At 45.3% G+C, this 23,498-nt stretch overlaps 1 protein-coding gene across 1 annotated transcript; it reads right to left on the bottom strand.

Moving 5' to 3' along the window:
- Window positions 1-862: 862 nt before the first annotated feature.
- Window positions 863-6,837, bottom strand: LOC139400246 (dystrophin-related protein 2-like; the record flags this gene model as incomplete). Its single annotated transcript, XM_071145228.1, has 3 exons — window positions 6,833-6,837; window positions 6,109-6,265; window positions 863-983 (listed from the first exon to the last, which is right to left on the bottom strand). Coding segments are annotated over exons 1-3 (283 nt in total), but the record flags the coding sequence as incomplete, so codon positions are not given.
- Between the last annotated feature and the right edge of the window lie 16,661 nt (window positions 6,838-23,498).

Here is a 23,498-nt window from a genome sequence, read left to right as displayed (position 1 = left end):
TGAGAGGGAGTGTTCGAGGGTCTGAGAGGGAGTGTTGGGCGTGTTGGAGGGTCTGAGAGGGAGTGTTAGAGGGTCTGAGAGGGAGTGTTGGGAGTGTTGGAGGGTCAGATAGGGAGTGTTGGAGGGTCTGAGAGGGAGTGTTGGGAGTGTTGGAGGGTCTGAGAGGGAGTGTTGGAGGGTCTGAGAGGGAGTGTTGGAGGGTCTGAGAGGGAGTGTTGGAGGGTCTGAGAGGGAGTGTTGGAGGGTCAGATAGGGAGTGTTGGAGGATCAGAGCGGGAGTGTTGGAGGGTCAGAGAGGGACTGATGGAGGGTCAGAGAGGGACTGATGGAGGGTCAGAGAGGGAGTGTTAGTGCTGATGCCTGCCAACACCAGCATTGGGGAAAAAAGGAGGAGGGGGAAACCGTGAGAAACATTTTGTTGGGGGCAGAGAGAGAGTTCACAGGGGCCATTTCCCCATGCCTGCCACAAGCGGTGGAGAGCAAAAGGATGCTTGCTGGGTGGGGGAGGGAGAGAGGAAGGAGGGAGGGATGGGGGCAGAAAGCCTAGAATGCTGCATTATTGATTTGACCAGATGGTGTGAGCTGGATTAATTGGTCCTGACCCAACTGCTCTCCCCAAACATACATCCTCTGATCCACTCTGATACAGCAGGACAGGTAGCTGCTAATCAGACCTAATGGTGGATACACACCTGCTGGAGACCAACTTAATGAACTCCCTATTTCTCTCTGCTCTCACTACTCACATCTGATTTAGGTGTGTGGTGGGGTGGGGTGCGTGTGGTGGGGTGGGTGTGCGTGGTCAAGTGGGGTGTGTAGTGGGATGGGGTGGGTGTGGGTGTGTGTGTGGGGGGGGGGAGACCTTTTCCGTCGGGCAGCGTCTCCTCGGGCTCCTGGAAGGGGTGCTGTGTCAGGAACGCCTGGGCAGACTCCAGCACCGAGTAGATGAAGGGCCCCCGAGACTTGACATCCTCCATGAAGACCTGGAGACAGACAGGACAGACAGGGGCCCACAGAAAGATGAAAGCATAGTACAACCACAACATGAATGGGCTCATTATAATACATAAATGACGCATACACACATGTATACACTAATTTGAATACATAGACAAGAACAATCTTTACAGACATGCACATGTTGGCACACACACGCATAAAGACAGCAAGAAGCCACTGGCAGGACCCCGTAGGACTGCCTGTCTGTCTGTACTACTGTTTCAGGGCTGTGAGAGCCTATGGAAGAATAGAAGGCCAGGAGTACACAGAGTATTGGTCAGCTGGCCTCCTCACAAAGATCACCCAATTAGCTAGAGAGGCTGGCTCCTCCTGCCTCTTTACCTGCAACTCTGCTCATGTAAATCATGGAGACCTTAAACTGCCTGAGTACACGCACATTATCCAGATTTCTACTTCACGTTTAGAAAACAACACAATGGAATGAATGACTCCACGACGGCCCCTGAAATGGCACCCTATTCCCTACATAGTGCTCTACTTTTGACCATGAGGCCCATAGGGCTCTGAGAAACCTCTGGGTCCCACCACCAGCGTCAACCAGCCTCTCCCTAATCTCCGTTCACTACTCATCTACACTAGGTAAAAACTTGAATCTTCATTCATTAATACAGTAGGAGAGTGACATATATTTCCTCCCTCCATGTCATTTATTTAGGAAAAGTCAGAGGCGCGATCCTCTTAGTATATGAAGAGATTACCATTTTTTTTATGTGAAATCTGCTAGACTACAAGCTTACTTTCCCCCGTGGTTAGCAGCGACTGTCTTTCAGTGCCTATTAAACCCCACAACCGCAGCCAGTCATTCCCTGATAACACCAGCCTCCCTCCTCTCTGACGGAAGTAATTACGAAACCCCGCTGAACTGACAAATACAACCGACGCTAAGCAAACATGCAAAAAATCTGATCTGTGCAGGAGCTGTAGTTCTTGATAAGATTTCCTGCTGAGGTTACTAAGGAAAGTAGGACTTTAACTCGCTTTTCTAATTTTTCTCAGGGAACGGTTGCTACCCTAGGAGGAATGGGGGGGGGGGGGGGGGGTTGCTTCCCTCCCTCAGGCCTCCGCTGCGTTAAAACTTTAATTCCAGTTAAATTTCACACTGAGAGGTTCCATCATTAGCTGAAGGAACATTCAAAATAAAGACTTCAGCTCCGATTAGGCTGCATTATGCATGCAGGAAAAGACGGAGAAGTCTGAGGAAATGGTTTCATTACCCCCTCCAAACATGTTGACAGTCCCCCATTTATGTTTGGGGCCCTCAGAGACCCCATTACACTGAGCTTTCTCACAACACAGAAGAAATATCCAGCTTTCATCATCTCTCTGTTCTGTAGATGATTTGATTCTGCACTACACACACACACACACACACTTTTTTGGAATGCTACACACACATATACTTAGAGCGACCACACACACACACTGAAAGGGACACATCCCTACATACCAAAACACAGCAGAATAAATCTACTTAAGATCAATAATTCTCATTTCTTAAAACCCTTTAATTCTCCACAGAAAACTCAATGCAATTTCACTCTCCGCTTTGTCGGAAAGGTTTTAGAGCAACGGTGCGCTTGGGGAGTGGGAACATCTTAGATAGATTATAAAGGAATACTGCATTTAAAATGGGGACATAGAGAAAATAAAAGTGGTGGTGGAAGGAAACAGGGGGGAAAGAGGGGGGGTGGAGAGAAGAGGAGGGGGAAGGAAACAGGGTAGGAAAGAGGGGGGTGGAGAGAAGAGGAGGGGGAAGGAAACAGGGGAAGAAAGAGGGGGGTGGAGAGAAGAGGAGGGGGAAGGAAACAGGGAAGAAAGAGGGGGGTGAAGAGAAGAGGAGGGGGAAGGAAACAGGGAAAGAAAGAGGGGGTGGAGAGAAGAGAAGGGGGAAGGAAACAGGGAAGGAAAGAGGGGGGTAAAGAGAAGAGGGGGAAGGAAACAGGTGAGGAAATAGGGGGGTGGAGAGGAGAGGAGGGGGAAGGAAACGGGGGAGGAAAGAGGGTGGTGGAAAGAAGAGGAGGGGAAGAGGGGGGGAAGAGGGGGGTGGAGAGAAGAGGAGGGGGAAGGAAACAGGGGGGAAAGAGGAGGGTGGAGAGAAGAGGAGGGGGAAGGAAACAGGGGAGGAAAGAGGGGGGTGGAGAGAAGAGGAGGGGGAAGGAAACAGGGGAGGAAAGAGGGGGGGTAAAGAGAAGAGGAGGGGGAAGGAAACAGGTGAGGAAAGAGGGGGATGGAGAGGAGAGGAGGGGGAAGGAAACAGGGGAGGAAAGAGGGGGGTGGAGAGAAGAGGAGGGGGAAGGAAACGGGGGGGAAAGAGGGGAGTGGAGAGGAGAGGAGGGGGAAGGAAACAGGGGAGGAAAGAGGGGGGTGGAGAGGAGAGGAGGGGGAAGGAAACAGGCGAGGAAAGAGGGGGGTAAAGAGAAGAGGAGGGGGAAGGAAACAGGGTAGGAAAGAGGGCGGTGGAGAGGAGAGGAGGGGGAAGGAAACAGGGGAGGAAAGAGGGGGGTGGAGAGAAGAGGAGGGGGAAGGAAACGGGGGGGAAAGAGGGGAGTGGAGAGGAGAGGAGGGGGAAGGAAACAAGGAAGGAAAGAGGGGGGTGGAGAGAAGAGGAGGGGGAAGGAAACGGGGGGGAAAGAGGGGGGTGGTGAGAAGAGGAGGGGGAAGGAAACAGAGAGGAAAGAGGGGGGTGGAGAGAAGAGGAGGGGGAAGGAAAGGGGAGGAAAGAGGGGGGTGGAGAGGAGAGGAGGGGGAAGGAAACAGGGAGGGAAGAGGGGGGTAAAGAGAAGAGGAGGGAGAAGGAAACAGGGAAGAAAGAGGGGGGTGGAGAGAAGAGGAGGGGGAAGGAAACAGGAGAGGAAAGAGGGGGGTGGAGAGGAGAGGAGGGGGAAGGAAACGGGGGAGGAAAGAGGGGGGTAAAGAGAAGAGGAGGGGGAAGGAAACAGGTGAGGAAAGAGGGGGGTGGAGAGGAGAGGAGGGGGAAGGAAACAGGGGAGGAAAGAGGGGGGTGGAGAGGAGAGGAGGGGGAAGGAAACAGGGAAGGAAAGAGGGGGGTGGAGAGAAGAGGAGGGGGAAGGAAACAGGAAATGAAAGAGGGGGGTAAAGAGAAGAGAAGGGGGAAGGAAACAGGAGAGGAAAGAGGGGGGTGGAGAGGAGGGGGAAGGAAACAGGGGTGGAAAGTGGGGGGTGGAGAGAAGAGGAGGGGGAAGGAAACGGGGGAGGAAAGAGGGGGGTGGAGAGAAGAGGAGGGGGAAGGAAACGGGGGAGGAAAGAGGGGGGTGGAGAGAAGAAGAGGGGGAAGGAAACGGGGGGAAAGAGGGGGGTGGAGAGAAGAGGAGGGGGTAGGAAACAGAGAGGAAAGAGGGGGGTGGAGAGAAGAGGAGGGGGAAGGAAACAGGGGAGGAAAGAGGGGGGTGGAGAGGAGAGGAGGGGGAAGGAAACAGAGTAGGAAAGAGGGGGGTGGAGAGGAGAGGAGGGAGACATAGTTTTTGACACAGTTTTTTCATAGTAGATCATACTGGTTCTTACTGATTCGTACTGGTTCATATTGAGTAACATAATCAGCAGGATGGCAAACAGAACATTAGAGAGGGAGACAGAGATCGAGATAGAGCAACAGTCCGCTTGAGAGAGAGAGATAGCGAGAAAGAGATGGTGTGTAACTGGATGGTTTGTGTACTGTTAATTGGGAAGCGGATTTCACAGTGCCAGTCGGTCGGGGTGGAGGGGGAGGAGAGGGGGAGGACCACTATCACTGTCAATACGACTCTCCCCCCTCAGAGACTCACTGCAAAAACTGACAGCACAGAAAATTGGAACAAAGGTGGAAAGAGCATTCTGCTGTAGTACATGACCAATTATGGTGTGTATCTGTCTCTCTCTGTGTGTGTGTGTGTGTGTGTGTGTGTGTGTGTGTGTGTGTGTGTGTGTGTGTGTGTGTGTGTGTGTGTGTGTGTATCTGCCTTCCTGCCTGCCTGTTTGTGTTCGGGGGAGATCTCACACCGAATGGAAGTGTTTTTCCTGGGAAATGGATAAACAACCCAGGAACCATTGCTAGGAAGGATTTTCTCAATGTTCTGCCACAGAATGAGGAGGAGTACAGAACAAGCCCCTGAATGTGAGAGACTATTTCTCCCCATCTTATATTCTGCACCCTTCATCTGCTTGGCTCCACTACTCTCAGCTTTCAGCCAGTTTTATTCCCCTCTCACATAGTAGCAAGGGCTTTTTAACATGTCAGTCAATTAAAAGGGTTTCAGCTGAGGCACTCTTCTTACTTAACGGCAGTTCAGGGTATCTTTACAGCTTCACCACTGGGTGGCTTTAACACACACCACAGACATCTTGTTGCCTCAGATCTCTCCTGAAGATAACAGCCAGAGTCTTAAATGCTGAAATAGAGTCGTTATTTTGATACATGGCCAAATTAAGAGAGCCTCAAATGAAAGGGGTTGCTAAATGAAAGTAGGTAAATCGCTGAGAAGGGATTGAGGGACGGAGGGAGGGACGGAGGGGTGGAGGGATGGAGGGATGAGGTATGTACTCCTATCTAACTACTTACCCTCTGTCCTTAATGTTAATGGCTATCCAGACTAATAGATTAAACTAAGGGTAGTGTCACAGCACTGAAACATAGTCTAGTGGTCCTATTCATTTCAAACAGGTAACTAAGGAGTTTCTAGGGAGAAACTGAAGGGTTAGGGTTAGGTGCCTTTGCATTCGTTTGATCAATACAACTCAACTGGATGGTAATTCTAACACACATTCTTGCAGCTCGGCATGAACGATGGGTTCCACTCAAGGAATTTCTAACTATAGCACACTCTGATTACTGTGTATCTGCCGATAGCCCACTCAATCAGTCCTATAGAACTGAATGAGTTAGTGCCACATGGTCCTTAGTGCCACAAAAGAAACTGGGAATAAAATAATGTTGGTTCGCCTTACAACAGAATTCTCCAACCCTCTTCTTGGAAACCTACACAAGTGTTGAGGAACAAAGTTGGAGAGCTCTGCCTTACAAGAACATCCTGAGTATATACTAGTTTGGCGTGTTTGTGTGATGTCGTTGTTTAAAGGGGCCCAACACAGTACCTGGTGGAACTCCCTTTGGTGTTGGACGGCCCCCACATCGCCCCCTATGGGCAGCTGTTCCGACAGCTCCTCGTCCTTGGCCGTCAGCCAGTCTATGATCTCCTGCAGGGAGAGCTGCAGCTTCCCACTGTTGTCGGAGAACGCCTCTAGCCGCACCCTGCAGACAGGCAGACAGACAAACAGACAGAGCGAAACGACAGTCAGCCAATGGTTGCTCATGATACCCAACACATCTACCAATTGGATGACATTGGTAAACTGCCATCCCACAATCCCCCCTATGAAAAGAGCTGCAACAAATGCAACTTTAAATTCAATACAAAAAATGAAATGTATGAGATGGTGAAGAAACATATGAGGGGGGAGGGGCAGAGACAGAGAGAGAGGGAGGGGTGACAGAAAAGGGGAGAGAGGGGAGCAAGGAGAGAGAGAGATAGAGGGACAGAGAGAGAGAGAGAGAGAGAGAGAGAGAGAGGAGAGAGAAGCAGCAGTGCCCACCTTAGCCAGGACCCTAAAGGACATCGCCCCCAACCACAGCCCCAACACCATACACAGGAGCAACAGATCAACAGACACCCTGCCCAGACCAGCGAGACATTCTCCCAGACCCACCCCCCCCCCCCCTCCTCCCACCCATGCCTTGAGGACCTATATCCTGACCACCAGCCACATCCACACACGCACCCCAACCAATCAATACCCCCCAAACCAACCATGACCACACCGCATATAGGCCCCCTCAGTTCAGACCTGTGAAGAATGCAAAAACCCAAGAAAGACATTTAGAAACTTTTCCAACCAAAAACATAGAGACCCAGAAAACCAGAGCCCACTATGGTGAATCACTAAAACAAAACAGAAAAACACTATGGAAAAAGAAGGAACAGCACGTCAGAAATCAGCTCAATGTAATTGAAGAATCCATAGAATCGAACCACTTCTGGGAAAATTGGAACACACTAAACAATCAACCACACAAAGAGTTATCTATCCAAAACGGAGATGTAAGGATAAACCACTTCTTCAATCTTTTTGGACCAAAGAACAAAACAGCAAAAACATATACAGTACCAGTCAAGAGTTTGAACACACCTACTCATTCAAGGGTTTTTCTTTATTTTTTTACAAACGTTCTACATTGTAGAATAATATTGAAGACATCACAACTACGAAATAACACATGGAATCATGAAGTACCCAAAATAAATGGCAACCTCTCAAAATATATTTGAGATTCTTCAAAGGAGCCACCCTTTGCCTTGATGACAGCGTTGCACAATCTTGGCATTCTCTCAACCAGCTTCATGAGGTAGTCACCTGGAATATATTTCAATGACAGGCCCTGAGAGTAAATCTCAGTAAGACAATAATAATGGTGTTCCAAAAAAGGTCCAGTTGCCAGGACAAATACAGATTACATCTAGACACCATTGCCCTAGATTACACAAAAAACTATAGATACCTCGGCCTAAACATCAGCGCCACAAGTAACTTCCACAAAGTTGTGAACAATCTGAGAGACAAGGCAAGAAGGGACTTCTATGCCATCAAAAGGAACATAAAATTTCAAATAAAATTCAACCAACCAATTAGAATCTGGCTAAAAATATAGAACCCATTGCCCTTCGTGGTTGAGGGAAAATTCACAAAATGGGAGAAACATTAAATTGAGACTCTGCATGCAGAATTCTGCTAAAATATCCTCGTTGCACAACGTAAAACACCAAATAATTAATGCAGAGCAGAATTAGGCAGATACCCGCTAATTATCAAAATTCTCATATCTATTGGGTGAAATTCCACAGTGTGCAATAACAGCAGCAGGATTTATGAACTTGTAATGGGAATTTTAATGTTTGTGCTTTTCTTATTGCTAATTTCTTTGTTATATTTATGTGCTGTTCTAATAACCAATTTATTCATGCAAGTGACTGATTTAACAAACCCTCCGTAGCTGCTATTTAGCAGTACGCCCAGACCTTGTTTTCAGAACAAAAGATATCTCAGTTTCAAGGTCTCAGCTTAGAGAGAAGAAGTGAGGTATTGGTCTGTCACATGAATGAAACAAAATGGTAAGGATTAATTAATTATGCTAAATCATGCAAATATAACTTCTCATTTTATAGCCGTATATAAGACAACTGCTGGGCCTGCCCTTCTGTACTTGAACTATTTTCACATCGTTACAACACTGTATATAGACAGACATTTACATTTGAAATGTCTTTAGTCTTTTGTGAGTGTAATTTTTACTGTACATTTTTTATTGTTTATTTCACTTTTGTTTAGCATTTATTTCACTTGCTTTGGCAAAGTAAGAATAAAGTTTCATATGCCAATAAAGCCATGTGAGATTAAATTGAATTGAGAGAGAGAGAGAATGTGTCCCACCTGCTACAGCTTTGACTGCCTCAAAGCTGCTGATACGTTTTGGGGCGGCAGGTAGCCAAGTGGTTAGAGCGTTGGGCCAGTAACCAAAAGGTTGCTAAATTGAATCCCCGAGCTGACAATGTAAAAATCTGTCGTTCTACCCCTGAACAAGGCAGTTAACCCACTGTTCCTAGACCGTCATTGTAAATAAAAATTTGTTCTCAACTGACTTCCCTTGCTTTTTAAATTTGTGTATTTATTTAACTAGGCAAGTCAGTTAAGAACAAATTCTCAATTACAATTATTTCTTATTTAGTTGAACATTTTAAATATATGTGAGTGAGCACTATGGAGCTAATCCTGGTGATGTAGTAGTGAACACTATGGATCTAGTCATGGTTATGTAGTAGTGAACACTATGGAGATAGTCACGGTGATGTGGTAGTGAACACTATGGATCTAGTCATGGTGATGTGGTAGTGAACACTATGGAGCTAGTCATGGTGATGTGGTAGTGAACACTATGGAGCTAGTCACGGTGATGTGGTAGTGAACACTATGGAGCTAGTCACGGTGATGTGGTAGTGAACACTATGGAGCTAGTCACGGTGATGTGGTAGTGAACACTATGGAGCTAGTCATGGTGATGTGGTAGTGAACACTATGGAGCTAGTCATGGTGATGTTGTAGTGGTAGTGAACACTATGGAGCTAGTCATGGTGATGTGGTAGTGAACACTATGGATCTAGTCACGGTGATGTGGTAGTGAACACTATGGATCTAGTCATGGTGATGTGGTAGTGAACACTATGGATCTAGTCACGGTGATGTGGTAGTGAACACTATGGATCTAGTCACGGTGATGTGGTAGTGAACACTATGGAGCTAGTCACGGTGATGTGGTAGTGAACACTATGGAGCTAGTCATGGTGATGTAGTAGTGAACAGTGGTAGTGAACACTATGGAGCTAGTCACGGTGATGTGGTAGTGAACACTATGGAGCTAGTCATGGTGATGTGGTAGTGAACACTATGGATCTAGTCATGGTGATGTGGTAGTGAACACTATGGATCTAGTCATGGTGATGTGGTAGTGAACACTATGGAGCTAGTCATGGTGATGTAGTAGTGAACACTATGGAGCTAGTCATGGTGATGTGGTAGTGGTAGTGAACACTATGGAGCTAGTCACGGTGATGTGGTAGTGAACACTATGGAGCTAGTCATGGTGATGTAGTAGTGAACACTATGGAGCTAGTCATGATGATGTAGTAGTGAACACTATGGAGCTAGTCATGGTGATGTAGTAGTGGTAGTGAACACTATGGAGCTAGTCATGGTGATGTGGTAGTGGTAGTGAACACTATGGAGCTAGTCACGGTGATGTGGTAGTGAACACTATGGAGCTAGTCATGGTGATGTAGTAGTGAACACTATGGATCTAGTCATGGTGATGTAGTAGTGAACACTATGGAGCTAGTCATGGTGATGTAGTAGTGAACACTATGGAGCTAGTCATGGTTATGTTGTAGTGAACACTATGGAGCTAGTCATGGTGATGTTGTAGTGGTAGTGAACACTATGGAGCTAGTCATGGTGATGTGGTAGTGAAGACTATGGAGCTAGTCATGGTGATGTAGTAGTGAACACTATGGAGCTAGTCATGGTGATGTAGTAGTGAACACTATGGAGCTAGTCATGGTGATGTAGTAGTGAACACTATGGAGCTAGTCATGGTGATGTGGTAGTGAAGACTATGGAGCTAATCCTGGTGATGTAGTAGTGAACACTATGGATCTAGTCATGGTTATGTAGTAGTGAACACTATGGAGCTAGTCATGGTGATGTGGTAGTGAACACTGTGGAGCTAGTCATGGTGATGTGGTAGTGAACACTATGGAGCTAGTCATGGTGATGTGGTAGTGAACACTATGGAGCTAGTCATGGTGATGTGGTAGTGGTAGTGAACACTATGGAGCTAGTCATGGTGATGTGGTAGTGAACACTATGGAGCTAGTCATGGTGATGTAGTAGTGAACACTATGGAGCTAGTCATGGTGATGTTCTAGTGGTAGTGAACACTATGGAGCTAGTCATGGTGATGTAGTAGTGAACACTATGGAGATAGTCATGGTGATGTGGTAGTGAACACTATGGAGCTGGTCATGGTGATGTAGTAGTGAACACTATGGAGCTAGTCATGGTGATGTTGTAGTGAACACTATGGAGCTAGTCATGGTGATGTGGTAGTGGTAGTGAACACTATGGAGCTAGTCATGGTGATGTGGTAGTGAACACTATGTAGCTAGTCATGGTGATGTTGTAGTGAACACTATGGAGCTAGTCATGGTGATGTGGTAGTGAACACTATGGAGCTAGTCATGGTGATGTGGTGGTGAACACTGTGGAGCTAGTCATGGTGATGTGGTAGTGAACACTATGGAGCTAGTCATGGTGATGTAGTAGTGAGCAGTACCAGAGAGCTACTCTTACTGTTACTGGCAATATGTTGACCAGGTCAACAGGTGTGCAAAACACACAGACACAAATAAAAGGAGATCTATAGACAGCAGTCTAACATTGGATTAGTTGTTTCCTGCAGAGACAAAGGCACTTGTTAAAGAACACAACCTGGCTTGTCATTTCATGTGACATCTCCTAGACACGGGTTAGTTGACAAAGAAGAGAGTTGAAGTGTCTCTTAAAAGCCCTCAAGGAAGGAAGTTTGTTATTTTGTGGGATAACACATGCATGTACGCGTGCGTGTGTGTGTGTGTGTGTGTGTGTGTGTGTGTGTGTGTGTGTGTGTGTGTGTGTGTGTGTGTGTGTGTGTGTGTGTGTAAAAGAAAAATAGATAATAGAGAGGATCTGTATCAGTTTGTGTACGCCTCTACACTTTTAGAAAAAAGGGTTAATTGGGGATGTACAGTATATACAACCTTTTGGTTCTTCGGTCAAAATGTAAGAACCTTTTTCAGAATTCTATCACTCAAAAACAACTGCAATTTTTATCCATTATAACAACTCAAGACAGTTGGAAAGAGTGCCTAGAAATAAGCAAATGTTTTAGGGTTAGCAAAGTCGCTTTTTTAATTCAAACATATGAAGCCATAATCATATGATAAACTATAAGCTAGATACAGTGGGGCAAAAAAGTATTTAGTCGGCCACTAATTGTGCAAGTTCTCCCACTTAAAAAGATGAGAGGCCTGTAATTTTCATCATAGGTACACTTCAACTATGACAGACATAAGGAGAAGAAAAAGCCTAACAAAGCCTACCATCAGCAAGGGCAGTGAAGATGAAACGTGGCTGGGTCTTTCAGCATGACAATAATCACAAACACACCGCCCGGGCAACGAAGGACTGGCTTCTTAAGAAGCATTTCAAGGTACTAGAGTGGCCTAGCCAGTCTCCAGATCTCAACCCCATAGAAAATCTTTGGAGGGAGTTGAAAGTCCGTGTTGCCCAGCAACAGCCCCAAAACATCACTGCTCTAGAGGAGATCTGCATGGAGGAATGGGCCAAAATACCAGCAACAGTGTGTGAAAACCTTGTGAAGACTTACAGAAAACAATGGACATCTGTCATTGCCAGCAAAGGGTATATAACAAAGTATTGAGATAAACTTTTGTTATTGACCAAATACTTATTTTCCACCATAATTTGCAAATAAATTCATTACAAATCCTACAATGTGATTTTCTGGATTTTGTTTCTCATTTTGTCTGTCATAGTTGAAGTGTACCTATGATGAAAATTACAGGCCTCTCTCATCTTTTTAAGTGGGATAACTTGCACAATTGGTGGCTGACTAAATACTTTTTTGCCCCACTGTAAATAAGGCTCTTTTAGAGTTCGAACTTTATAGGCCACCGTTTGTTTGGTAGCTAGCTGAGGAGAAAGCCACCTCTAATTAGCCACTTTACAAGCTGGCTAACTCATCTTACAAATAAACTTCCATTTTAATTATTGAATATGCCAAATAGAACTACATACCCAGCCTGACATTGGCAATTAGCTAATTGTTGCTTTTATTTCAGTATTACAGTGTGGATTCAGAGGCAGATTCCTCTTTTGGCTGCTGCTGACGACAACTGTAAGTTGGTCCTCAGCATGATAATAATGATATGTATGCATATTATTTTGTCTTCATTTTTGCAGATATACAATAGACTCATGTTTTGGCTCCTCATGTTCTTCTCAGGAACCAGCCAGGCGATACCCCATACTGTTGCTGTACCATGAATAAAGCAGAAACCCTCTGAAGGTTGCTACCAAAACTGAGGTAGGCCATTATTCAAATAAAGAGCCTCCCTGACCAACAGTGCATATTTCCAAACTATATTTGCATTACTGTACCTAAACTGTTAGTGTTTGAGTTTGACTGTAAGGACAATTCAATCTAAAAACTATGCTGGTATTTTTTTGTGCATCATTTCATGGCATTATTATTATCTTCTTAGCTAGTACTATTGAACTAGTAGTAGCCTAGCCATAAATCATACATGGTACTATACAGAGTTCTATATGGAACCAATTTGGTCCAGTGAAGAAGATCGCCTAGGGTTCTGATCAAAGAACCCCACAAAAGGGTTCTACTGAATACTGAACACAAATATCAGCGCAACATGCAAAGTGTTGGTCCCATGTTTCATGAGCTGAAATAAAAGATTCAAGAAATGTTCCATACGCTTCTTTCCCTCAAATTGTGTGCACAAATTTGTTTACATCCCTGTTAGTGAGCATTTCACCAATGCCAAGATAATACAGCCACCTGACAGGTGTGGCATATCAAGAAGCTGATTAAACAGTATGATCGTTACACAGGTGCACCTTGTGCTGGGGGAAATGAAGGACATTCTAAAATGTGCAGTTTTGTCAGACAACACAACGCCAGATGTTTCAAGTTTTGAGGGCGTGTGCAATTGGCATGCTGACTGCAGGAATGTCCACCAGAGCTGTTGCCAGAGAACTGAATGTTAATTTCTAAACCATAACCAACGTGGTTTTGGAGAATTTGGCAGTACGTCCAACTGGCCTCACAACTGCAGACCACGTGTAACCACACCAGCCCAGGACCTCCATATCCGACTTCTTCACCTGCGGGATCGTCTGAGACCAGCCACCCGGACAGCTGATGAAAATGAGGCGTATTTCAAATAAAAACATATCCAATTTTATTAGTCACATGAGCCGAATACAACAGGTGTTCACCTTACAGTGAAATGTTTACTTACGAGTCCCTAACTAACTACGCAGTTTCAAAACATACAGATAAGAATAAGAGATAAAAGTAACAAGTAATTAAAGAGCAGCAGTAAAACACAATAGTGAGACTATATACAGGGGGATACTGATACAGAGTCAATGTGTGGGGGAACCGGTTAGTGGGGAAAAACTAATTCTAATTGGCTGGGCGTGGGTCCCCAATGGGTTCCCTTCCAGGCCCAGTCATGTGAAATCCATAGATTAGGGCCTAATTTATTGATTTAAATTTACTGATTTCCTTATATGAACTACGGTATGTATGTATGTATGTATGTATGTGTGTGTGTGTGTGTGTGTGTGTGTGTGTGTGTGTGTGATGAGTGGTGAACAGCTTCACAGCTCTCTCAACCTCTGCCCAGAGAGCTGTCTCTATACTGTCACACTGAGAAACACACGCTGAGTGGGTCTTTACACAAACAAATGCGCACACACACAGAGTGTCTCCTCACACACATACACACACACACACACACACACACACACACACACACACTGAGTATCTCCTCACACACACACATGCTGAGTATCTCTTCACACACACACACTTATACTCACCACACAGTTTGAGTACCTGCAGACACACAGCACTCAGCATGGATGGGAAGCCGGGCTGATTGGGATCAAAGAGAGCCGGTCGTCTAATACCTTTAGTAAGGTTGTCCATCATCAGGAAGCACCCAGGGAAGCTTTACTGGGTGGCTTCAAACACCCACAAATCAAGCCTCAGGGCACGGCCTCTCCTCTCACAGACAACCATCACATCACCAACTTACATTTCACAGTGAAGGTGAAACACATTGAGTGCTGTGCTGCTGTATTAGAATCATTGCTACACACCGGGAGCTGCCTGCTTCAGCTCCAGACCAGACCACGACTGGATTGGACTGGGCTAGGCTAGAATGGGCTAGATTGGGCTAGGCTGGACTTCACTAGGCTGAGCTAAACTGGGCTGGGCTAGGTTGGACTTGATTAGGCTGGACTTGACTAGACTGGGCTAAGCTGGGCTCGGTTAGGCTGGGCTAGGCTGGGCTGGACTAGGCTGGACTCGACTAGGCTGGGCTAAGCTGGGCTAGGTTAGGCTGGGCTGGGCTGGACTAGGCTGGACTTGACTAGGGTAGGATGGACTAGGCTGGACTTGACTAGGCTGAGCTAAACTGGGCTGGATTAGGCTGGGCTGGGCTGGACTCGACTGGGCTAGACTGGGCTAGGCTGGGCTCGACTGGGTTAGGCAGGACTGGGCTAGGCTGGACTGGGCTAGGCTGGGCTGGGTTTGGCTGGACTGGGCTAGGCTGGGCTGGGTTAGGCTGGGCTGGGCTGCGAGGAGAGAAGGAGAGAAGTCCTGGAGGTATTTCATCCTCGGTGAGCACACCAGGATTAATTGAAAGGCTTTTTATGAGTACTTTCTGCTGCATTGAGATGCCAGATGCCAAGGAGGGAGAGAGGGGGAGAGCAGTGAACCCCTCCTGAAGCTGTCAGTCCCCGATACACTCATGGGTGTGGCCACAGTGACAGCAGTCAGGGGCTGTCACAGTCATACATTGCACAAGAGTGTGTGTGTGTGAGCATTTGACAGGATTGAAGGGAATCAATAAAAATGGCTGAATGGGATGTGTAGCTACTTGGCCATGAGGTAGACAGACAGGTGCATGTAGCTACTTGGCCATGAGGTAGACAGACAGGCTTGTGTAGCTACTTGACCATGAGGTAGACAGATAGGTGTATGTAGCTACTTGGCCATGAGGTAGACAGACAGGTGCATGTAGCTACTTGGCCATGAGGTAGACAGATAGGCTTGTGTAGCTACTTGACCATGAGGTAGACAGACAGGCTTGTGTAGCTACTTGACCATGAGGTAGACAGGCTTGTGTAGCTACTTGGCCATGAGGTAGACAGATAGGCTTGTGTAGCTACTTGACCATGAGGTAGACAGATAGGCTTGTGTAGCTACTTGACCATGAGGTAGACAGACAGGCTTGTGTAGCTACTTGACCATGAGGTAGACAGGCTTGTGTAGCTACTTGGCCATGAGGTAGACAGATAGGCTTGTGTAGCTACTTGGCCATGAGGTAGACAGATAGGCTTGTGTAGCTACTTGACCATGAGGTAGACAGGCTTGTGTAGCTACTTGACCATGAGGTAGACAGATAGGCTTGTGTAGCTACTTGACCATGAGGTAGACAAATAGGCTTGTGTAGCTACTTGGCCATGAGGTAGACAGACAGGCTTGTGTAGTTACTTGCCATGAAGTAGATAGATAGGCGCGTGTAGCTACTTGGCCATGAGGTAGACAGACAGGCGCGTGTAGCAACTTGGCCATGAGGTAGACAGACAGGCTTGTGTAGTTACTTGCCATGAGGTAGATTGACAGGCTTGTTTCCTCCACACTAGATAATAAAACCCAGGCCAACTCATCAGGAGCAAAAACAACAAATGATCACAAAAAGAGAGCAAAGAAAGGGGCTTGCTTATGCAACATGGGCTACAGAGGCAGACACTAAATGTAACATTTCTTCATTATCACCTCCAAAGGAAATAAAGCGGCATATAGAATTCTAACTCCTTAATCAGGTTGGGGGATTATCCTGAAGAGTTTGCTTCCTGGTTCAGTGATTCATTAATGCACAAGATATGAGTGGAGCGGTTTTTGTTTAGGAAGGAGGGCGAGAGGGAGGGAGGGAGAGTGAGGGAGGTAGAGAAAGAAAGAGCGTGCCTGCGGGGTGTCTCAGAAGCATTTTCTTTGAGGCTTGAGTCTTCCTCCTACACTCCCACCCTCCCTCCCTCCTTACCATTGCAGATATGTCATGCTGTAAGTGTGATGGCACTTGGAGGCTATTAACTAAACTAACTGTTAAAAAAAGAGACAGAGTTGGAATTACTATTTTAAAAATATATTTATATTTAACCTTTATTAAATAGGCAAGTCAGTTAAGAATAAATTCTTATTTACAATGACAGCCTACCAGGGAACAGAGGGTTAACTGCCATGTTCAGGGGCAGAATGACAGATTTTAACTTGTCAGCTCGGGGATTCAATCCAGCAACCTCTCGGTTACTGGCCCAACGCTCTAACCTCGAGGCTACCTGCCACCCTTAAACGGGACTAGAGACTATAGGGAGGGGGGTGGGGACTATAGGGAGGGGGGTGGGGACTATAGGGAAGGGGGCTGGGGCTATGAGGAGGGGGCTGGGGACTATAGGGAGGGAGAGCCCAAAGTCCAAAGTCTTAGGATATAATGACAGGCTAACTCTCCCCCATAGTGCTTCAGTGACTTACCTCACTCAGTAACCAACATTCACTGGCTCTCTGTGTGAATCACACACTTATTGAGTACACACAAACACTGCACACACACACACACACACACACACTGCACACACACACATACACTGCACACACACACACTGTACACACACTTTATTTACATTTTAGTAATTTAGCAGTGGCTCGTATTCATCGTATCCCGAGTCAGTGCATTCATCTTAAGGTAGCTAGGTGAGACAACCACAGTCATGTAAGTACATTTTTCCTCAATTAATTAGCTATCAGCAAAGCCAGAGTTAGTAGGGGAAACAGAATCAAGTGTGAGTGTTAGTTCACTAAAGGTGAGGGGGATGGGGTTAGGCATGAGGGGGGGGTGCTGGGGGGTTATTTAAAATACAATTTTAAGAGGTAAGGTGTCAGATGTTTTCAGAAGATGAGCAGGGACTCTGCTGTCCTTGCTTAAGGGGGAAGCTGGTTCCACCATTGGGGTGTAAGGACAGAGAAGAGCTTGGACTGGGCTGAGTGGGAGCTGCCCTCCCACAGGAGGGTCAAGACACCAGAGATGGCAGGACAGAGTGCTTGGGTAGGGGTGTAGGGTTTGAGGTTGTGGTTGTCTGTGTGGTGATGAGGGTGTTTGCATGTGTTACAGACGCCACAGTGCTTGCTTAGCGAGTCCCACTTCCTCCTGATTCAGCTCACACCTAGGTTCAAACCCAAGACCTCTGCTTCACTAGCACATGTGACCGCCCTCCTTGACAACGTTCCAACAGGTGGAGCCACCCAAAATGTACTAATTGGATTGCTCCGTCCGTGACATTTCAAGCTAGCTGTGAAGTGAGCTTACGGTACGTTCTGAACTCTGTTTCACGTGCGTGCATGTTTTCTTGCCTGTTTGTGTGTGTGTGTGTGTGTGTGTGTGTGTGTGTGTGTGTGTGTGTGTGTGTGTGTGTGTGTGTGTGTGTGTGTGTGTGTGCGCGTGTGTCCATCAGTGGGCTTTCCTGTAAGAGAAGAAGAGAAGGGCAACACATAAGGGACGCCTCAGATCTGCCATATCTCATTGTTGGAGTGTTCCAATTCTGTATGTCTTCTCCCCTGAGGGACTGGGGAGCTTTTTATAAACCCCTGCTTCCTGGTACGTGCACATCTCTTACTGGCAATTCAAAGAGACACTGCGGTAGTCCAAAACCTAACTGCCTCCACATTGTTTCTAATCTCACCAGAGTGTGTGATTTGTTCTGCACCAGCTGACGGAGAAGCACAGTTCAGGGCTCCTCCACAGCTTTGTGCAGTTTAATACCTAGCTCAACACGGCGAACAGCAAGCAGCATGCTATTCTATTAAATAATTCATGGCTCTCTAATTCCCTGTCGTGTGTTCCATCATTAGTGTGTCTGAAAGTTAGTTTGCCTGCCAGCCCTGGCAAAAACAAAACGTCACCCCGCTACGAGACTGTGGTGTCGTTCCCAAAAGATGTTGCAGCTGTGTCCCCTCCTTTACCACATCTTCATCATCTGTCTCCTCCTCCACCCGTGTGACGCAACTGACACTTTCCCCAGTGCTAACAGGAATTATCTACAGTTACACACGCTTGTTTACCAGAGCTGCACTCGCCCCGTGCCAGCCACATCAATTCCAAGCCACACCCGATACCTGACATTAAGACAGATTTTTCTCCGCAACCCAACTCACCCGCGTAGAATTGTTCAGAGAGTCGATCCATTACCCGCCAAATAACATGCATTTATTGTTTGTTTTTATGACTTCAGAGTAGTAGGCTATTGTTCCCCTTCCCTGAATGACTGAATTGATCTGCATGTCTATTCAACATTTGGATAAAAGGAAACCACGTCATTAATTGAGAACAATATTTTTTTTTTCACAACGCAAAGCGGCACATGGAGAATCAAATCGCTTTAAAAAAATCTTTAATTTGCTATCTTGCATGTGTGATTTAATGAAAGTTTGATTTTTATAGTAATTTATTTGAATTTGGCGCTCTGCATTTTCCCTGGCTTTTGGAGGGACGCTAGTTTCCCACATATCCCAGAGAGGTTAATCTACCCATCGTGTCCGATTTCAAAAAGGCTTTACAGCAAAAGCACACCATATGATCATGTTAGGTCAGCCTAGTCACAAAAAAACATACAGCCATTTTCCAGCCAAAGAGAGGAGTCACAAAAAGCAGAAGTAGAGATAAAATGAATCACTAACCTTTGAGGATCTTCATCAGATGGCACTCATAGGACTTCATGTTACACAATACATGTATGTTTTGTTCGATAAAGTTCATATTTATATCCAAAAATCTCGGTTTACATTGGCGCGTTATGTTCAGTAATGTCGTGCCTCGAAAACATCCGGCGAATTTACAGAGAGCCACATCAATTTACAGAAATGCTCATCGTAAACTTTGATAAAAGATACAAGTGTCATGCAAAGAATTACAGATATACCTCTCCTTACTACAACCGCTGTGTCAGATTTCAAAAAAGCTTTACGGAAAAAGCACACCATGCAATAATCTGAGTACAGAGCTCAGACACAAAAACAAGCCATACAGATACCCGCCATGTTGTGGAGGCAGTAAAAGTCAGAAATAGCATTATAAATATTCACTTATCTTTGATGATCTTCATCAGAATGCACTCCCAGGAATCCCAGTTCAACAATAAATGTTTGTTTTGTTCGATAAAGTCCATAATTTATGTCCAAATACCTCCTTTTTGTTCGAAGGTTTAGTTCACAAATCCAAATTCAAGAGGCAAGTCCAGGCGAAAGTTCAGACGAAAAGTCCAAAAAGTTATATTACAGTTCGTAGAAACATGTCAAACGATGTATAGAATCAATCTTTAGGATGTTTTTATCATAAATCCTCAATAATATTCCAATCGGACAATTCCTTTGTATTTAGAAATGAAAAGGAACGCAGCTTGCTCTCATGGCCACGCGCATGATTTAGCTCATGGCATTCTGCCAGACCCCTGGTTCAAACAGCTCTTATTCGCTCCCCATTCACAGTAGAAGCCTGAAACAAGGTTCTAAAGACTGTTGACATCTAGTGGAAGCCTTAGGAAGTGCAACATGACCCCATTTACACTGTATCTTGAAAAGGCAATGAGTTGAAAAACTACAAACCTCAGATTTCCCACTTCCTGGTTGGATTTTTCTCAGGTTTTCACCTGCCATATAGGTTCTGTTATACTCACAGACATCATTCAAACAGTTTTATAAACTTCAGAGTGTTTTCCATCCAAATCTACTAATAATTTGCATATATTAGGTTTTGGGCCTGAGTAGCAGGCAGTTTACTCTTGGCATGCTTTTCATCCGAACGTGAAAATGCTGCCCCCTATCCCAAACAGGTTAATGCGTTTGAGCCAATCAGTTGTGTTGTGACATGGTAGGAGTGGTATACAGAAAATAGACCTATTTGGTAAAATACCAAGTCCATATTATGGCAAGAACAGCTCAAATAAGCAAAGAGAAACGACAGTCTATCATTACTTTAAGACATGAAGGTCAGTCAATCTGGAACATTTCAAGAACTTTGAAAGTTTTTTCAAGTGCAGTCGCAAAAACCATCAAGCGCTATGATGAAACTGGATCTCGTGAGGACGGCCACAGGAAAGGAAGACCCAGTTTCCTCTGCTCCAGAGGACAAGTTCATTGGAATTACCAGCCTCAGAAATTGCAGCCCAAATAAATGCTTCACAAAGTTCAAGTAACAGACACATCAACTGCCTTCATGGTTGAATTGCTGCAAAGAAACCACTACTAAAGGACAACAATAATAAGAAGAGACTTGCTTGGGCCAAGAATTACGAGCAATGGACATTGGAAATTTGTCCTTTGGTCTGATGAGTCCAAATTTGAGATTTTATGTTCGAACCGCCATGTCTTTGTGAGATGCAGTGTAGGTGAATGGATGATCACTGCGTGTGTGATTGCCACCGTGAAGCATGGAGGAGGAGGTATGATGGTGTGGGGGTGCTTTGCTGGTGACACTGTCAGAGATTTATTTCGAATTCAAGGCACACTTAACCAGCATGGATACCACAGCATTCCGCAGCGATACGCCATCCCATCTGGTTTGCGCTTAGTGGGATTATCAATTGTTTTTCAACAGGACAATGAGACAACACACCTCCACGCTGTGTAAGATCTTTTTGACCAAGAAGTAGAGTGATTGAGTGCTGCATCAGATGACCTGTTCTCCGCAATCACCCAACCTCAACCCAATTGAGATGGTTTGGGATGAGTTGGACCGCAGAGTGAAGGGAAAGCAGCCAACAAGTGCTATGTGGGAACTAAAACTGTTGGAAAGCCTTCCAGGTGATGAAAGGTGATAGAATGCCAAGAGTGTCCAAAGCTGTCATCAAGGCAAAGGGTGGCTACTTTTAAGAATATTTTGGTTACTACATGATTCCATTTGGGTTATTTCAAAGTTTTGATATCTTCACTATTATTCTACAATGTAGAAAATTGTTTAAAACAAAGAAAAACCCTTAAATGAGTATGTGTATACAAACTTTTGACTGGTACTGTATATATTTTAAACAGGACAAATCTGGAGGGGCACGTGCCCATGTGCCCCCTATGGGCATGACACCTCTGCATGTGACATTGCGTCATACAAGTATATACCATGTCCATGACATTAGATTTGGGCAATCAAAGCACCACTACTGTCACAGGCCCCATATACTGTATAGCCTAGAAGGTGAAGTGGGATATTTCTGATCAATGCAAAAATGAAATAACAATTATGGAATTAAGTTACCTTAATGAGAAGGATAAGACAACAATGAGCAACCAACAGGCTGTTGTTTAATCTGAATTGAGTTGTTGTAGACAAGTACTGGGAGCACAGCAAACAGACTCAATTAACCTGGCTAGCTAGCGGCTAACTTAGCTGGCTAGCGTGGCTAGATTCTTTACATCGATGTGATGCAGTCAAGACAGGCACTACCAGGTGGAATGATATATAATCTACGGCAGATACAAGTTTGTCTTGCTAGCGCGAGTATAGCTACTTTCTCTCTCCCTCCCTTCCATCTCAGACAAACCAACCCCTGCCCTTCCCCGGCTTGCTGCAGCAGCAGCACCAGCAACATGCAGTCTCATGCAGTCGCGCAGCAAAGTGCCCAAGTTTTTAAAAGTTTCTTGTAAAAAATAAATAAAAGTAAGACTATCCGGATATTGCAAAAATGTACGATATTATTCAAAAAGTGACCCCTGTTGAGCTACACCCCTGACCCTTGTCCACACACTCTCAATGCACGTGTGGGTGGTAGCCTACTGTGTCTTCCTCACCACTCACAGAATGGAATTCACAACACAATGCAACACAACAAGAGCTTGGGTTTGTACAACACGAACTATCTTGATTTAAAGAAATTCTGACCAGCAATATACAGTGCATTTGTAAAATATTCAGAACCCTTGACTTTTTCTACATTTTGTTGTGTTACAGCCTTATTCTAAAAAGGATAATAAAAAATCCTCATGAATCTACACACAATAACCCATGATGACTAAGTGAAAACAGGTTTTTAGAAATGTTTGCAAATTCATAAAAAAAATATATTAAAAAAAAATCTTATTTACATAAGTATTCAGACCCTGGCACTGCATCTCAGTGCTCGAGGTGTCAGTTCTCGAGGCACCTTAAGGACTCTCAGACCATGAGAAACAAGATTCTCTGGTCTGATCAAATCAAGATTGAACTATTTGACCTGAATGGCAAGTGTCACGTCTGGAGGAAACCTGGCACCATCCCTACGGTGAAGCATGGTGGTGGCGGCATCATGCTGTGAGGATATTTTTCAGCGGCAGGGACTGCGAGACCAGTCGGGATCGAGGGAAAGATGAACGGAGCAAAGTACAGAGAGATCCTTGATGAAAAACTGCTTCAGAACGCTCAGAACGCTCAGCAAAGGTTCACCTTAAAACATTAAAATGACCCTAAGTACACAGCCAAGACAATACAGGAGTGGCTTCGGGACAAGTCTCTGAATGTCCTTGAATGGCCTAGGCAGAGTCCGGATTTGAACCCGATCAAACATCTCTAGAGACCTAAAATAGCTTTGCAGCGACACTCCCCATCCAACCTGACAGAGATTGAGAGGATCTGCAGAGAAGAATGGGAGAAACTCTCCAAATACAGGTGTGCCAAGCTTGTAGCATCAAACCCAAGAAGACTTGAGGCTGTAATTCCTGCCAAAGGTGTTTCAACAAAGTACTGAGTAAATGGTCTGAATAATATTGTAAATGTGATTTCAGTTCTTTATTTTTTACAAACATTTCTAAATGTTTAGTCATTATGTGTTAGATTGATGAGGATGAACATTTTTTTTTTAGAATAAGGCTGTAATGTAACAAAATGTGGAAGAAGTCAAGGGGTCTGAATACTTTCCGAATGCACTGTAATTTTTTCTGAACCACGAGCCTGCCCTGCAGGTTGAAAGAATGTTTTCATTCCACCTGC

This window comes from Oncorhynchus clarkii, unplaced genomic scaffold (assembly GCF_045791955.1).
Source record: "Oncorhynchus clarkii lewisi isolate Uvic-CL-2024 unplaced genomic scaffold, UVic_Ocla_1.0 unplaced_contig_11416_pilon_pilon, whole genome shotgun sequence".
NCBI classification, from domain to species: Eukaryota; Metazoa; Chordata; class Actinopteri; order Salmoniformes; family Salmonidae; genus Oncorhynchus; species Oncorhynchus clarkii.
This window is presented reverse-complemented; position numbering and strand designations above follow the sequence as displayed.